We start from the raw sequence: 18,054 nt of genomic DNA on the forward strand, positions 1-18,054 counted from the left end.
CAGGGACCAGAGAACAGACACGCAGGGGAGCAGCCACCTGCTGAACCCCCGCGGGGGGATGGGCCGGTCCCCAGGGGGACGCGGAGCAGCACCGGGTCACTGCCGCGGCCAGAGGCTCAGAGGCACCGCGGCACCGACACGGCCCAGACCCCCCACCAGCCGAACGCGGGGGTTTCCTGTGCCAGAGGGGCTCCCCCCGGGGAAGCAGCTAATTAAGCTGCGCTCAAGGTGAAGCGGCCTAGCTTCAACACCCAGTAAGGCGCCATTTTGCCAACCTCAAAATGAACACAGCTCACGTTTGAAAAGAACTTTATTTAAAATCAGAGATTATACACACTTCCCCCCGCCACCACCACGTACAAAACATGAGCGTCCACGAACAAGGAACGTATGTTACCTTGCACGGCTCGGTTCTGGGGCATGCGCTTGGCCACACTGGTTTACACCAGTCCCAGTGATTTCATATGGAAATATGACAACTCATACAAAAGATCTGCTCCTTCACGGCTAACAGGCATTTAATTAATCTCTACAGAAACTTTTTGCTATTACTTCTAGCGTAACCAGATTTTAAATTTGTCTTCGGTTAAGAAACCTGAAAAGAGAAAATCTTCCTTTAGCAACGGCGTACAACAGCAGACTGGTTTCAGACTGCCTTTGTTACCCCAACAGACAGCAAGAGACCAGCGCAAGGCCTGGGCCACCAGCAATAAAATATGATCAATAGCAGCATTTTCCTCTGTGATCTCAAGATACAGCCTTCTACAGATGCAAGGAGGGCTTTTTTTCTTTTTTTCTTCAGTATCACTAAGAAGGAACTGTGATCATCCATAGGGTAGCAGTTAAGTACTGGGTCCATTGTCAGATGAAATCGAGTTGAAAGCAGGATTTACCTTAAATAGGATTAAATAGATATTGCAAGACAAACCACACTTGGCAGATGGCTGCACATAAAAGCAGAACCGGGGGCAGGAGGGGCAGGGTCCCTGCACCTGCACGCAACATTCCCGTACAACATCGTAAAATTTAAAACTATCACCGCTCATGGAAAGTTGTCCAAGAAGTATTTACAGCAGAGTCACGGCCCGCGGCCAGGAGAGGCTCGGCACAGCAGCGGCTCCAGCCCGAGCCACTCGGCAGTCTGTGAGACTTCAGCACTGGTTGTCGGAAACAGCTGCTGCTCAGTCGTGCCGGTTCCTAGTTAACACCCACTAACTCTATACAAACAAGCATTCCGCATTTATTAGGACAAGAGGTATAGGGTAAAGTTTTCCGCCGCGATAAGCGTTTGAGGCTAACGCACTGCCGCATGCTGCAGTGAGACTACTCTACGCGTACAGAGAGGACGAAGCACTTAGGTAAGCTACAGAACGCGGCACGGCCCGACTGCTTCACTATGAACATGCTTCACATTCGTACTCCAGCCACTGTGAAAATCCGGGCTTCCGACTTTAAATAAAACCACTTCCAGTTATACAGAGACTTAAACAGATCTTGAGACCGGCGTTTACAACAGACGTCAATTCCGACGTAGCGACACGGCGTACAGTTTGACATATCTACAGAGAACATGACTGCGTGCTTCACCGAATAAGTAGGTCCACGATTGTAGATCAACAATATAACTTTATTGCTTTATACATGTGCTGCTGTTCAAGGCACTGTGGCACGGGCTAGAAAACTCGGAATGACTCGTGAAGGGACCTGGAATGCGACACGGCCGATGCCGAGCACCGCTCCTCGGCAGCTGCTGCGACGAACCGGGGCTGACGGGGCGCCGGCCGGGGGGGACAGTTCATGGCAGCGCTGGGGGGGCGCGGACGGGCCTGGCCCGGCGATCGGCCCCTCACATGCCCATCCGGATGCTCTGGATGATCTGGAAGATGGCTGCAAGAGAGCAGAGAAGGGGAGCGCTCGCCGGGCAGCGCCCGCAGGGGGCCGGGCAGGCCGCGGCCGGGGAAGGGGGGGGGGCGCGGGGCCGCGGCATTACCGGGGCCCGCCGCCGTCACCGGGGCCCGCCCGCCCGCGCCCGCTCCGCCCGCTTACCTGATCCGCAGACCACGAAGATGAACAGCGCCAACAGCCAGGGCCCGACCGACGCCTTCTCCTCCGGGGCCGTCCTCTGCGGGCACAGCACCGCCGTCACCCCGGCGCCCGCCCCGGCGCCCGCCCCGCCCCCGCCCCGGCCGCCCCCCCGCCGCCGCCGCGCACCGAGGTCTTGGCGACGTTCCCGCGCTGCGTGATGTTCTTGCTGTGCTTCTCGTTGGCCATGCGGATGCGCTGCTTGGCCACCATGGTGCGACCGCCGGCCGCCCCGGGCCGCCGCCGCCGCTCCGCTCCGCTCGGCCCCGCGCGCCGCCCGCTGCCAGCGTCAGCACCGCGCGGCGCCGCCCGCCGGAAACACGCGCCGACTCGGGGGCGTGGCCGACGGCCCGCCCCGCCAATCCGCGCGCTCGGCGGCGGCCGCTTCCGGGGCAGCGCCCGCCCCCGCCCGCCCCGCGCGACGTGGACGTCTCTGGGGCGGCCGCGCCGCCGCTCCCCTGGAAGCGGAAGTTGGACGGGCCGCGCCAAGATGGCGCCACCCGCGCCTCTGCTGGCAGGTGCGTCGGGCCCGGGCGGCGGCGGGGCGAGCGCGGCGCGGCGGGGAGCGGCCTGGAGGGGGCTGGGGGTGGTGGGGAAGGCGCCGGGCCGGGCCGAGCTGGGGCGGCCCAGTGCTTTCCGCCGCCCCCTTCCCCAGGGCGCGCCCGGCTCCGGGGCCCAACGGCCCTGGTCTGCCCACCAGGCCGGGCCGCGCTGCGCTCCCAGGGGTCTCGCCGGCCCGTGTCCTGGCCTTGTGGACACGCTCGGCCCTTGGCCCGCGGCACGGGCGGGGGTGCCGGCTGCTTGTCCCCATCCCTTCCCCGCTTGGGAAGCCGGCGGGCCTCCCCCCCGCTCCGCCGCGGGGCGATGCTCGGGGACGTAGAAGCACGTTTGTTAAAGCTTGTTTAATTTCTTGCGTTAATTCCCTCGTGCGGCTGACTGGAAACTGGCGAAACGCTCCCAGAGGCGCTGTGCGAGAAGAGACGGGGCGCCTGGGTGAGACCCGGGCAGGCCCGTTCCCCCGGCCCTTCTCCCCCGCGGCTCATAGCGGGCGGCGGCAGCCCCAGGACCTGCAGGACGCGGGTCCGGCCTGGCGGGGCCTCTGCAACGCGCGTGACTGCTCGCAGGAGCTCGTCGGAGCTGTGTGAAGCAGCTTCACTGTGTTTTGGGGGCTCATCGCTGCGTTTTTCTTTTAACAATTCATCATTTTTCCCTCTCTTCTACCTTTTAAGTTGTCCATAACATAAGGGATATGTATTTTTCCTTTCCTGTGTTTCTAAGCTTTAAACGCCAGTATATTTATCCTTGTTTGGGTGTATCAAGGGGCTGCAGTTGTTCAGGGTGCATTTTGGACTGTTCGTTGCTGTTTATAATCTATTGTAAATTTAGATCCCAATTTTTCTTGGGACCCTGACAGAGGACCTGGAGAACAGACTCAAGGGAGGGGTGCAAAGCTACTGGATCATATTTAAGATGTTGTTAAAACGTACCCCTGAGGTGCGTTAGGGTCATGGTGTGTCCCCAGTGAAGCGCAGGGCTACAGAGCAGGTGGAGATTCGAAATCTTATCAAAATAGTGTTTTCTCCAAACTGAGAAACTATTGCTTGAAATGTTTTCTATTTGTTAATTTCTAAAGTGCTATGAGGGAAGTGAAGTAAGGATACTTGGCAGCTAACAGAGCAGCTCTGAAGAGCAGCGTAAGGGTGTTTGGTGGCAGATTCTGTTACGTCGTTCCTGTACGGACTGACCCAGCCACGTGGGTGCTGCTGTTCCACTGTCAGATCCCCTGTTAGAGCCCTGCTGGCCCTAACACCTCCTTGACAAGAACCTGTAGCTTAAGCTAGTACAGATGTTGCTTTCTTGACTCCTGCTTGTCAGTAAAAAATTGTCACCTCAGTAGACATCTTTGGTATCCCAAGAAAATGCATAAACCAAAGCTAATGCCTGCATAATGGTTGCCCATTTTGTGGTTTAACTTTGAATTCTAATATGCTTGTAATAGAAGTACCTTAAAATTTTTGCTACGTTCACTATTTAACAGTTCTAGCTGCATGATTTTGCATGAGTCTGTCTTTATTTCTTGTTTGTTTTCTACTGCTGTAAGCATGGCAATGTCTCTGAGAAGAATGAAATTTAAAACACATTGTATATTGGTATTTCTTTCATGCTGTATGTTTCCAAGTTGAACTTCAATGTTGAAACTAACAATAGGGCAGATCCTGCCTCACATCAGCAAAAAATCAGTCCAACATAATCTTTCTTTGGCAGCGCTCTTCCTGTGTTTAGGCAGCTAATCCTTGCTTTGGGGAGTGTCTCAGCAGCCCTTTTCAGCTCCATTGTGCCCGACTCTTCTGTGGCTCTTGTGGTGATGGAGAATTTCCAGCTTCTGCCAGTCAGGCTTCATAGCCATGCCTCCGGCAGCGGGGCTGAGAGCGAGGGCCATGGGCCGCTTTAGGCCAAGGGCTTGTCCCACCCCCCCTCCTCAGGCAGGTGCAGCTCTCTTGCAGTTCGAGGTCATCCTGCGAGGTGAAGCCAGGCACTTGTTTCGTGGTATCCGCTGAGGGGATGAGGGGCAGCGGGCTCCGGCTGAAATCCAGGAAATTGCACTTGAACATAAGAACTGTTTCCCTGGGAGGCTGGAGGCGGGCGGAGGCTGCCCAGAGAGGCTGTGGATCCCCATCCTCGCAGTGCTCACCCCCCGGCCGGGCATGGCCCCGCAGCCTGGGGTCGCAGGGGAGGGGTGGGGGCTCCGGGGCTGCCCCACCTCGGCCCCTCTGCCTGGCGTGGCTCTGTCCCACCCTGCCCCGCTGCCCTTGGCCGTGCGGCTGCTCCGTCGGGGAGTGGGTCACACAGCTGTGGGCGCGGGAAGGCTTCAGTCCTTGGCTCCAGAAAAGAGCTGGCTGGTTCCTGTGGCATCTCTTTGGCAAACTGGCGCCTCGGCTGCCGGTGCATCATGTGTCGGGACTTCTGGGGCCGATGGCTCGGCTCAGCTCTGCCCCTCCGCTGTCTGTGTCCTCTGTGATAATCCTGCGGCCATCTGCGATGAAGCCGAGTGTCTCGGCACGTGTTACATTCTGAATTTCCTTTACAACCCTCTCTCGCATTTAAAATGCAAGCAGGGAAAAAGCGCATGCAGGTCTCAAGGCTCAGAAATGGGATAAAGCTTTTGCGTTGGACGATTTTCTGAATTTGAAATAAGTATCTGTTTGTTTCCTCTTCCAGTGAGAGGATCTGAAGGGCTTTATATGGTCAATGGGCCACCGAGTTTCACAGAGAGCACAGCCTTTCAAAGGTACTGCTGTTATTGCTGTTTCCGATATTTTGCACAAAAGAAATAATTTTCTAAAAAGGAAAGGTAGACTCTAGAGTTGAAAAATGTATAAATACAAGTCAATTTTTTCTTACTACCAGTAGTTCAGAAAGTTGATGGTTTTGAAGGCTTTACACTTGCCTGACTTCCCATTGCCCGGGTAATAATCACTGAACAACTGCAGAGTAGATAGCACTGTTACAAAGTGCTGCTCGGGAGCACAGCAGGAAAATTGATGTGTTCCTTTTTTTTTTTGTTAAAAATGCCTTAATTTATGCAGTGTGTTTGAATACTAATGTGTATTTCTTACTTCTTTAGGGACTCTGGAAAGAACTGCAGAGCTGTTGCTTTCAGCAAGGATGGTTCCCTCTTTGCCTGGTGCAATGGAGAAAAGTTGGTGTATTTTATGATATTAATCACTTAATTTGTATTAAACTGGATCAGCTCTGCCCCATTTACTGTTATCTATGTAAAGGCTGTTGCTGTGAACACAGGTGTTTCCATACATGCTTTAAATGCAGTTTATTTTTACATTATTCACAGTAGTAGCTTTGTTTTCTGAATATCAGATTAAATATTTAGTGTTTTTCTCACCCATTCCCCTGGAATCTGGATATGCTTTATTTGTTTTCTTGTTCATAGTTCCCAGTATGACAGTACCTGGTTTTCTGGGATTAATCTATTAGTAAAGTTCACAGAAGATGAAGGGTCTATGCACCTTCTGTACAAACATCACAAGGTTTCTGGTTTTTCTAGACCAGGTGCATTTCAGAGTCCACTAGAGATTATCCTTTACATGAGGGTGCATCACGGGGTTGCTGCTGTAAGGAGGTGGTAAGGCTTCCCCTGAAGCATTGGTAATCTTGCTAACAGGTTAAAAAAAAAATCTGCAAAAGTATTTAGTAATACCATTTAACCATTTCTTTTAAAATAGGTAATTTAGATGTAGGATTTGTTACTTTCATTGTCGTTTCTGGTTCTCAAAAATATTCAGACTTTTCATTTTTCATTAAAAACTTCATTTTTTGTCAATTGGAAAGGTCCATTTCCAGAAAATGTTTGTGGGGAAAAGTGTTTTTCCAACCAGCAGGTTGTATATCCAGGTATCCGTACTTTACATGAGAATATTCCAAATGGCAAAACTGTCCAGTCCTGCTGTCCTCTTTGTTTTGGGGGCTGTCCGTGTCTCTTCACTTCTGAGGGGGGCAGTCAGTGAGACGGTGAGGAACAGGCTCCTGATGCAGCTTGGGAGAACAGCAGTGGCTTGGACACATCCTGATGTGATCTTTCCTGTTTCTTTGGATTCTGTGTGTGGCAGATCTTTAATCGACGGCGTTCAGAGGTGCCGCTTGACCTGGTTTGTTCAGCCGTCTGACCTCTGCTTTTCATTGTCCATGTCTCCCTGCATCCCCCAACCTCAACAAGCCCCAATCTTAAATGTTGTATCCTTATACATAGAAGACCTTCAAAAATACGTGGAATAAATATGTGGTTTAATTCAGTTAGAACCTTTCTGTTGGCTGTTGCTCAACTTTAGCACCGTGGCAGTGTGGATGGACTCCCTGTGGGTAGAGCATATCTTGTTTCTGGTTCAGAGTTTAGATGTCGCAGGTAGAAATAGGTGATATGTTTTGACCAGTGCTTTCACTTAGTTTCTGTTGTGCTTGGGTATCTCATTTTAAAATGTGTTCTTGCAAAAATTTAGTAAGAGCAGGAGGAGAAAAAAGCTCTTCTAATTTTGTTACATTGGCCAAATTTGGGACAGATCTAGAAGGGTCAAATATGTGAAAAGTTACCTTGGCTATTAATTAACTATTCTAAGCACGTTTTATTGAAATAGCATCTTTCTGTTCCAGAGTAAATATTGTTAATGTCACCAGTGCTGAGTTACTGCGTTCCTTTGATCTTCCAAAGGCAGTTTGCCTTGAATTCTCACCAAAGAATAATGTTCTGGCAACATGGCAGGCCTATACAAGTGAGTATTTTACCAGCCATAAAAATACACGGGATAACCGCATGTTTTAATTTGGTTTGCAGGCTTTCCATTACTTCATTTGTCATTGTAGCTTATCGGCTAAATGAGCAGTATAGAAAGTGTACAGAAAATTATATGGGTAATCAAGTATATAGCGGAGGAGGGAGGGGTGCCATCTTCCGAAAGCATCTGGTGTCGACAGTTCTTACAAACGCTAAATCAGAGTGCACGTACTAACAATTACTCTATTAAGTAAACCACATGTTTCTAAAAAATGCTAACTGATCTTAGTGCAAGGAGTGTGTTTGGATAATGTGCTGTTCAGGCAGTTTGTGTTCATGCGTAGACAAGGAGAATTGTAAAGCTGTCTCAGAGCAGTCGTGTCCTCCGCTGGGCATAGCTGACTTGAGTGTTCTCCACTGTCCAGGGGGCTTTATTCTCTCCTCTGCCTCTCTGTGGAGTTTATCTTCCTGATTTAGATATTCTCAGCCTCAGATGAGTTGTGTGTCTGAAGGAGACAGTGTAAATGCTTCTCTAGACAGAAAGGGCTGGCTGTAGGCTGGGCGGGTGGTAAGTGGTCTGGGACAGGTTGTAGGGTAAGCTGAGGCAGCCCGAGGGACGGGACTGATGCCAGCTGTGGCTGTTAGAGAACTGTTAGGAGGTCTGCTCTGAATCGTTGGTAGAAACAGGCAGGCTGTGGTATCCGGAGTGAGCAGAAGGGTACAGAGAGCTTAAAGCCAGCAGAACCATTTTGTACGGCCTGCAGATAGAGCTGTGACTGCAATGGGACGGACAAAACGTGCTGCGTTCTTGTGAGAACAAAACATAGGAGTGGGGAATGTACCTTCATAGCGTGCCAAGAGGATGGCTTTTGGTTTTGGTTAAAAAGCATGAGTTAAGAAAGCTGAGCTAGCGGTGGTAGCCCTAGCCTTGTAAGGGGGAGTAAAAACCTGATGCTTCCAAATGTTGGTTCTTTCCGTGGACTGAAAGACTGTAGAAAGACTTAGGTTAATAGGTAGAGCAATGAGCAGTTGAGGGTTTAGTCCCTCAGCAGGTAGGATGCTTCTTGTACGAAGTTTATGCATGTTTGGTTGCTTGTAGAATGGTGAGATAGAATGTCATCACAGTGAAGCAGATTTAATCCCACTACTCTAACCTGTGGTTTCGTTGCAGCTGCTAAAGATGGCACAGCGGGGGTGCCCAACCTACAGCTTCATGAGGTGAAAACTGGAAAATGCTTAAAATCTTTCATCCAGAAAAAGATGCAGAACTGGTAAATAACATTTCCAGATGCTAATTGTTTGCAAAGAAATGTGGTTTCCAAAATCTGGTCCAGGTAAATAGAGCTTTTAGTGTGGTGTTGGCTTCAAAATACTGCCTGCTGCTAGCTGAAAGCAAGTGTCTGTGGCTGTAAGTATCTTTGTGCATAGTTATAATTGTTTGTTTCTTAGTGTAAATTCATGAGCATTTTGAACCACAGAGAAAGCTGGGGAGACAGTAACTAAGTCTAGTTGTGTATTTTTTACTATGCAGATGTCACTTGGCTGTTTGAAACATGTATCATGTTTGAACTTGCTTGACTTTAAAAATGGAGGAAAAAAAATCCTCCTGCTAAAAAACTGCTAAAGATGGGCATCGTTCAGTGTTTCTATTTTTTTTTTCTTTAAATACAGGTGTCCTTGCTGGGCAGATGATGAGAGCATTTGTGCCAGGAATGTGAACAATGAAGTGCACTTCTTTGAAAACAACAACTTCAGTACGCAAGTTTTTCTATATGTTTCATTGTGTTCTACATAGGCATCTTCTTTTGGGTGGTTTTTTTTGTTTTCAAATTTTTGGGGGGTTCAGAAACTTCCTTGCTCTTTGACCTTCCAAATACTAAATGCTGCATTTCATACCTTGGCTTAGTTCAAGTGGGTTTTGTAAATAAAAACGTGTGATGAAATGGGAAAGTAATGGTGGTTTGCCTAGTAAAAGAAATCCTGTATCGTTATATATACTGTTCTTTACTATTGGTGATACAGACACATAAAAAGGTATAGTGAAGTAATCCAGGCTAACGTGGTTTCTCATTGATGTCATCTCATCTGTGACTTTTTTTTTTTGCAGATACTATTGCAAATAAACTGCATTTGCAAAAGGTTAATGATTTTGTGTTATCTCCAGGAGCACAGCCAACCAAGGTACTTCTGATGTTGTTTCCAGTTTTTCTTCTTGGTTTCCTTCAAAAAAATCACTGTAATTTTAGTACAACGTACTAGCAGTGAATAGACCCAGTGCTACCAAGAATATCACCTGCAATAAAATCTCGTGGCTTTGTTTCAGGTGGCCGTGTATGTTCCAGGCAGCAAAGGTGCACCGTCGTTCGTCAGGCTCTATCAGTATCCCAACTTTGGTGGCCCTCAGTCTGCACTAGCCAATAAAAGTTTCTTTAAAGCTGACAAGGTGACAATGCTATGGAACAAAAAAGGTATAACAGCTGTCTGTTTAAACCTTTATGTTCCTCCTGTTTTGGATTTGATTACTTTGTTTATCACTTGAGCTTTGCTGATGCTGAAGATGGCCGTTAGTGCCAATGCAGCGTTATGGTCACAGTCTGGGATACCCTGAAGTGCTCATAACTTTTCTGTGTTGACTTCCATGATTTTGTATATTGTAATTGAAAATACTCCATATTGGTAAATTTTGCAGTTGAATAGCAAATTCAAATTTAATTTTGCATTCTGTGATGAAAACATATTTAGACTGTAAAAATAAGATTATACCAGAGCATAAACTGTTCTTAATCTGTAAAATTGTACATACATAGATTTAGCTTACACTTTTAATCTGAGAAAGGAAGATAATTCCATTTGGGTTAACATTTAGGAAAAATTAAATTCAGAAGAGAATGAAAACAGCACTGTTATGAATTCTAGTTAGTTGCTTGCTTAATCAAACTAATTTCTCTTTGTAGTTTGTGAAATAGTTTATATAATTTGCAATAACTGTGTAGAAATAACTGTATGTCTATTCTATTAGCCACTGCTGTGCTAGTAATAGCTAGTACAGAAGTTGATAAAACGGGTGCTTCGTACTATGGAGAGCAAACGCTGCACTACATCGCCACAAATGGAGAAAGCGCGGTCGTACAATTACGTAAGTAGCTCTCAGGCGTTTTGTCCTTGTATTACAGGTCTTGATAGTGGGAATTGCTGTTTTACCAACTTTTGTTTAATGTATGGGGGGGTTTGGTTAGTGTAATGAAGTAATCTTTAAAAGAAAAAACAATGTAATCTTAACAAAAAATTCTTCACTGGAAATTTTTAATCTGGAGTAAGGTGATTTTAAAATATTTTTTTTGATAGCTGAATTATCTGGTCATCTTTGGTATACTTGTCTTAAGGTCAGTGGCAGAAAAGCCCACACTTTCAGTTAAAATATACAAATAATGTGCTTGGGAGGGCGTTCATGTGCACAGGAAGGGAACGGTGCATGTTTACTAAGGAAACACCTGGACAGTTAGTGCCTGAGAAGCCCGGGTGGGCAGGAAGGTGTGTTACCAAACAGCACTACCCTACCTGCGCTTTTAGGCGTGCAGTTGATACTGTTACTCGAGGAGCCGACACAGAATGAGAGCAGTTTTTTGAAGTATATTGGAAAATAGAAGTCCTTTATTTTGTATTGTAAAATGGAAAGTGTTCTAAGATATAAAAATGACGTGTTGGGGAGAAGCAAGTGGATGCTCTTAATTTCAGTGTCTCGTTTGAGCTGGAAGTCCATTCATTAATTTCCCCAGGGTGGTATTTTTTCATTATCTTGAGTTGTTGCTGTTTATGTTTGGGATCATAGAGAGGCTAGTTTGTTGTGAATATTTCAAAGCACTGAGGGTGGGGTGGTGCAGACTCCTCATGCTTAAGTGACTGTAGAGAGATGGTGAATATATTCTCTTCAGTGCCAGTGCTGACCAGGAGAGCATCTCCCGTTTGCCTGCTGCAGCGAGTACTGAGGCCCACTTCCCCTGGGGAAAACCAGTCAGGATTATAACTTGGTATCTAGCATCTCTCTGGGAGTAGTTTCCTGAATTGAGAACATGAGTTGTTGAATTGCATGCTTAGTAAAACCTTCTTTCCCTTGAACTTAATTTCCAATGCATCTGTCTTTAGCAGGAAGTTTATCATTAATCTTCATTTAACTTAGCATAGAAAAAAACCTGATGTCTGTTTTGTAAAACTGTTTTTTCCAACAAAAGTAAATGGTGGGCACTTGGAGTGAGTGGTGCCTCATTTCCTGTGGATTTGTGTCTTCTGGTTACTTTTGAGGTCCAGTTTTGGAGCTTTTTTCACACTAGCATTTGTAGAGGGTGTTTTGGGTTTGACTAATACACGCTCATGCCGCAGCCTTTGCCTCAGCTGTGAAGCCCCTGTAGATCTGCCCTCATCCTCCGGCTGCCCGCTGTCATGAAACGTGCGGAAACATCTCCTCAGAGCTCTGTCTCTGCAGTTGCATTTGGTTAAGGTCACCTAAAAAGTTCTAAAGGGGAAAAAACACTGACAGTGTGACTGCACGGCCTAGTTTCTAAAGATAATGAGGCTTTAGAGTAACAACAGGAATGAACAATTTAAATCACTTTGATACTTTGGGTCAGTGTCTGGATTTAAGAATTGTCAGTAATGCACTTGACATTTATCTGAGATACAGGTAAAGATATCCAGATTATGAAAAATTACAATGGCCTATGTTTTTTTTTTACCCCTGTGTATTTTACATGAGTTTCATCATTCTTCAATATCTCCTAATGTTCTAACCCCCAGAATAGCTTTTAACAATCTCAAGCTTTAACCATTATGAGTAAAACCATTTTTGTGTGCTCTCTGACTCTAAAATCTGTCTTATAAAATACCGGTCCAAAGATAACTTAGATCAGTATTTCTTAGCTCTACAAAGCTGAGCTATGCAGTATTTCTTGGATTTTATAAAAGAGGAACTCGTATCCAGCTGGTATAAAACTCCTGTTTTTGCAGGTTTCCAGTGGGACAGAAGGTCCTGAGAGATCATACTTGAATAACGAGGGAAAAAAAAAAAAAGGAATTTTTTAACAGGAAAAAACATGCTTACTGTTAAAGTGCTGATGCTGACCCTACAGAGGTAATTTGGAATGGCTGCAGTTATTGTTGCAAACCTTAACTAAAATTATCAGAAGATAAAATGTTGTTCCTACCTCTATTGTTAGCAGAATTCATTTTCACTGTCAATAATTAGATCACAGCATTTTAGCAAAGCATGAAGTTAAGAATTGCTATTGATTTTATTTTTGCTTGCACTGAAAAGATACAGTTTTCGAACAACAGCTGCATATTTTCCTTTTCCTTTTAGCAAAAAACGGTCCTATTTATGATGTCGTTTGGAACCCCAATTCTGTTGAGTTTTGTGCTGTATATGGTTTTATGCCTGCCAAAGCAACAGTTTTTAACCTGAAATGTGACCCCGTGTTTGATTTTGGAACCGGTCCTCGCAATGCTGCCTACTACAGCCCGCATGGACACATCCTAGTGCTGGCAGGATTTGGAAATCTCAGGGGACAGATGGAAGTGTGGGACGTTAAAAACTACAAACTCATTTCCAAACCGGTAGCCTCGGATTCCACATACTTTGCTTGGTGTCCTGACGGGGAGCATATCGTAACCGCCACGTGCGCGCCCCGGCTCCGCGTCAGTAACGGTTACAAGATCTGGCACTACACGGGCTCTCTGCTACACAGCTATGAAGTGCCATTGACCGAGGAGATGTGGCAGGTTTCCTGGCAGCCCTGCTTGGATGGAGTGTTCCCAGCGAAAGCGGTGAGATACCAGGCGGTTCCGAGCGAGCTGCCCGGCGCTGAGCCGAAGCCTGCGCAGGCGTACAGACCTCCAGCCCTGAGAAACAAACCTGTAACAAGTTCCAAGCTTGTAAGTAGAGTTTCATTCATGAACTAAATTGTTCTGTTTCATTGCTTGTCCCATCTTTGAAGCTTGGCCTCAAGTATGTGTATATTTTTAATGAGGAACACTAGAAGAGTAGTCAGACTGGCAGTAGTGTTGTGGGGTTTTTGAGAGGTTTTCTTGATAATCCTCTTTGATGCTTTGCTGGCTGTTTGTGATAATGTATGTTAGAAAACCGACATTTCTTTGGTCCAAATACTCTTCTTTTACAAAGTCATTTTGCAAACTTTAAAAACGCCCTCTACAACATGAACTGGAACAATAAACTGCAAATTTGGTTTACGGTGAAATTGGATACTCTAGTTAAGATAGAAGCCTCTGATTTGGGTGACCCAACTTACCAGTCTAAACCCAGCTAGACAGGTTGTTGCCTGTCCTCCCAATAGCTTTTTTTTTTTTTAGGTAAGTTTACTTGCTGGAAAGAGATTTGATTGTTAGCAAGTCAGCTGCAGTTTAAACAGGTCTCAGTACAGTGACCTACTTGTCTAATTAGTTTCTTTTCTGCAGGTTTTCAAAGTAGGCTGAGTAGCAACTAATTACATTTAATAGTTGCACCCTTGATGTTTGAGTCTTAGAGCACTTTGATTTTGAGCCTTGTGCTTTGGAAGGAAAGACTGCTGCTTGGCTTGTGAGGAATCTATTAATCATGCTAATGTCTGATTTTGTAAATGATCAAGAAGCAGAGGTAGTAGAGAAAAGATACGTTAAAATAATTCTGTTTTCTTGTATGGGCGAGAAGTCTTGTCATATGCATTAAAACAATCCAGCTCCTCGATTAAGGCTTATCTTAAAAAAAACAGAAGACTAAACAATCCCCCTTTTTCATCTCTCCCTCAAGAAGTCCCACCCCATCTTTCCCCTCCCAGCAACCCATTTTTTCCTTCTCGTCACTGGGAGTTCGAGTTAAAAAGTTGTCAACAAAAGCAAAATGCCGAGCTTCAGCCAATAAACCAGCTGGTTTATTCCTCTTTGATTTATTTCCTGCCTGAAATAGAAAACATAAAGATTTTGTTATTTTATCAGAAATCCATGAAATCTTTAGGACATACAGGATAGTCCCATCCAAACTTGAGAATGGATGGGTTTGAAACCCTTTTCACACTGTCTTCTACTTGAAAGAGAAAGGGCACGTGCTTGGGTTTTTTTTCCCTTTCTTTTCCTTTATGGTTCGTCTTTGCATATGGTGTTGCCTTAAGTAGGTTCAACTGCTGGGTTTTTTGTACCAACACGGAATACGGATTTCGTAACATAATTTTGCATATCCTGCAGCATGAGGACGAGCCACCTCAGAATATGAAACCGCAGTCGGGAGGCAGTGATAAGCCACTCTCTAAAACAGCGCTCAAAAATCAAAGGAAACATGAAGCAAAGAAAGCTGCTAAACAGGTACTGCAGAAGTCGTTATTTCAAGGATAATTAGCTCTCACAAAGGGCACTGGCAGTCTCGGCAGTGACCGTTAGCTGCACTGAGCACCCTCCATGCATCTGCACATGCTGAGTTGTGCGCAGGGTGGGAGAGATTCTCATCGGACTAGAGCGGGTACAGAAGGATGGCTTACAAATAACAGCTTTGGTTAGTTGCTGTGAATGTTGGCTGAAATCAATGTTAAGACTAAGTAATTCTGACTCTTCACCTTCAGTCAGTCTGCAAAGTTTTTTTCTGTGTTAGGCGAGAGGTAAGAGCAGACTTGCTGCTTTGGTGCATGTCCCCAGCAGGTCAGGGCTGAGGCACGGTACCAGGGCAGACCAGAGACAGCCTGCTCGGTGTCACCTCTTTGCGTGCTGTTCTTCAGCCGGGGAGATAAAAGCCAGCTTTTGGTATTAACCTTCCAATTTCTACAAACTTCTGAAGCAATAATTTCTTTAAATAATGTCTTTTAATTTCTTACACTGGGTTTGAGCCCTTTCTTTTACTTCAGAGAGAATGACCCACCAGTCTACTTTTATATTTGTGTATGTGTTTGTCATGTCATCCCTACTGGTGTTTCCCTGTGTGCTGTATGGTTGGTGTCTAGAGGAAGTAGAAATTAAACAAGAAACATCGTGTGAGTTGTTAGAGGTAACCCTTTTTTCGTGGAAAGCAGATATATGTATATATAGGTAATGCAGTACATCTAAGCAAGTCACAGATTGTGGAGCACACCAGCAAACTAGTGAAAGGAGAAATATTAAATGGATCCCTTAAAATGATAAAAGACATTTTTCAGTCACTTTGTAATCAAACGTGTTTTCTAGTAATGTGTTTATTTTATTTACCTACAGGAGGCCAAAGCTGATGCAAACCAGGAATCTACGCAGTCCCTGGCATCACAGAACGCACCACGGAGTGCTGTGCCTGCTGTTACATCAGGAGATCCTGAAGTTGACAAGAAGATAAAGAATTTAAAAAAGGTGGGGGGATTTTTTTTTTCCCAACAGACAGCAGGTTCCTCTAAGAGATGGTCTGTAGATGGTAATTTCCTAAATAGATAGATGGTAATTTCCTAAATTTGTAAACCAAGTTCCTTTGCTTTTCCATCTTGTGAACGAGCAGAGGCCATCGCGTGCCGGGACTGCTGTAGGGCTTGGAGGCAGCGGCGCAGGAAGAGTGTTCCAGTCCCTGCTGCTGGCGCGCCCGGGCCTCGCGGCGTATGGGTGTTCGTGCTTAGAAAAGCAGCTCTGTGGGCTGCTTGTTTGTTGGGTCTGGGATCTGAGAAGGGAACTGTGCGATGTGGTTTCGGTTTCTTCCCTAGCTTTTAAGTGGCATGAGTGTGAAGTTTACTGCCAATCTTGGAAATTCTTGCATTAGATAATTTCAGAATGGAAGTTGTTTGGTTCAGGCTAGAGAATCTTTCCCGTTTCTGCACAATCCATCAGGGCTTCTTTCTCTTGGCTGCCTCCTGCTTTTCATGGTCTCTGTTTGGATTAATATTCCAGGCTTTCTGAGGAAAATGTGTGGTGGGGAGGGATAGTGATAGCGGAGGAGTGATTTCTGAATTTGGGTCTAGCCCTTCAGTGAGTTAACACACAGTGTTTATGTTTCAGAGACTAAGCAGCGCTTCTGTTCTCTAGGTTTTGTTCTTGAAATAAATGTCTTTTATTGGTGGGAAATTCTGGATTGAGCATCTGGAGATGCTTAAATGAAACATGCCTTCCATATTGAGATCTGCCTCCTGGTAAACCAGGCACTTGCATGTGCAGGAACTTCTAAGGCTGTTTTCTCTTCTTGGTTCACCAGTGTCTTTGTGTTAGTGTGTTTTTTTTGTTGTGGTGTTTTTTGTTTTTTTTTTTTTCTTTTTTACAGAAACTAAAGGCAATTGAGCAGCTGAAAGAACAAGCAGCTGCTGGCAAACAGCTAGAGAAAAATCAGGTACTGTTAAGATGTGTGTGTTTTATTCAAGTTTCATTTAATAAGCAGCTACATCTGTGACATCTTGTGCTTTTTTTTTATTCTAGTTGGAGAAGATTCAGAAAGAAACCGCTCTCCTTCAGGAACTGGAAGACCTAGAACTGGGTCTTTAAAACTTCATGGAAGTCTGATGCAGTGTTTAACACAACGTTCACGCAAAATATAATTTGTATTAACTTGAACACAATAAAATGTTTCAGCAAATGACTGAGGACACAAAAGTCCACAGATCTGCTGCATACTTGCTTTTTAAAAAGCTTTCCTAAAGATTTGTGCATCTGTGAAACAGTAAGCAAGTAATGAATACCACATCAGCCAGTTCTGCTGCTGCTCAAACCAGAAATGTGCTGATGTTCTTAAAGTATATTGCCTAAAAAAACAGAAGCAGCCTGTTGGTTTATCTTTTCCTTGTTTGGGTGTGAGGAGGGAAGGTGATGAGGCTTACCCATTTGATAGCTTTATTATATTTAAAAAGATGTGATCTTTATGCAATAATGGGATGTAGATAAAAATAAAGAGCATTTAATAATAAGTACTTCTGTTCTTCTGTTACAAGGGCAGAGTCTTTAAAGCAAGGAGACCATGCCACTGTGATCAGAAATATCTGACTGTAGAGGATAAGTGAAGCTTCAGATACTGCAGCTGCTGTGGTGACTCTTGCAGGTTTTTTTTACTCTGTGATTTTAATTTTCCATTCTTTCAGTTCTCATTTTCCCTTTCGCTTTTTCTGGTCCCTTTATGTGTGACCACTAAAAACAAAGAGCCAAGTACGCAGGGGAAGGGTGGTAATGGGTTCTAAAGGGGGGGCTCAGCCCAGCTCTGCTCAACGACAAGCTGGGCCATCAGAGCTGTTCCCTTGCTCTGGAGTTTTATGCACTTAAATCTGGCCTCGGTGGTGGTGTCCGAAAAGCAGCTTCATCGCCTGCTGTGCCATAGGTCAATAATCACGTGCTCGGGACAGACACTGCTTATTCATTTTAGCGTTGCGCAAGCCTGGGTGCGTGGTGGTTTCCCACAAACCAAGCTCACCACTGGGACTTTTTGCACTATATTTATAGACAAAACTTGCAGAGTTAGTAATTTTCCAAGTCCATTCTCTCTATGATGGTTGGTTAGTAATTTATGTACAATTATAATACTGCTGACACAATAGTTATACTACTGTGTGTGCTCAGGGGAAGGGTCTTCACCAGGGCAAGGCTCTTGATCTCTGGGTGTGATTTTTAGTGTTAGAATGTGGACAGTTCAGCAAAGGACACACAGACCTTGAGTTTGCTTGCCCAGTCGGTGCTGTACCCTTGGCAAGGTCTAACGGCTCCGGGCTGTCCTTGCGCAAAGGTGG

General features: G+C 45.7%; 2 protein-coding genes across 2 annotated transcripts; one reads left to right on the top strand and one right to left on the bottom strand.

Annotated features, from left to right (window-relative positions):
• Positions 1–1,606: 1,606 nt before the first annotated feature.
• Positions 1,607–2,390, bottom strand: SERP1 (stress associated endoplasmic reticulum protein 1). Its single transcript, XM_074878321.1, has 3 exons — positions 2,212–2,390; positions 2,047–2,122; positions 1,607–1,887 (listed from the first exon to the last, which is right to left on the bottom strand). Exons 1-3 carry the CDS (start codon positions 2,293–2,295, stop codon positions 1,847–1,849), a joined length of 201 nt encoding a protein of 66 aa, XP_074734422.1. The 5' UTR covers positions 2,296–2,390; the 3' UTR covers positions 1,607–1,846.
• A 120-nt stretch (positions 2,391–2,510) lies between these two features.
• EIF2A (eukaryotic translation initiation factor 2A) lies at positions 2,511–17,244 on the top strand. Its single transcript, XM_074878320.1, has 14 exons — positions 2,511–2,600; positions 5,302–5,371; positions 5,708–5,782; positions 7,246–7,364; positions 8,538–8,637; positions 9,038–9,120; positions 9,474–9,547; positions 9,690–9,834; positions 10,386–10,502; positions 12,720–13,291; positions 14,594–14,710; positions 15,587–15,715; positions 16,608–16,673; positions 16,760–17,244. The coding sequence occupies exons 1-14, from the start codon at positions 2,573–2,575 to the stop codon at positions 16,823–16,825; spliced, it is 1,761 nt and encodes a 586-aa protein (XP_074734421.1). The 5' UTR covers positions 2,511–2,572; the 3' UTR covers positions 16,826–17,244.
• Positions 17,245–18,054: the final 810 nt, after the last annotated feature.

This window comes from Strix uralensis, chromosome 9 (genome assembly GCF_047716275.1).
Source record: "Strix uralensis isolate ZFMK-TIS-50842 chromosome 9, bStrUra1, whole genome shotgun sequence".
Lineage (NCBI taxonomy): Eukaryota > Metazoa > Chordata > Aves > Strigiformes > Strigidae > Strix > Strix uralensis.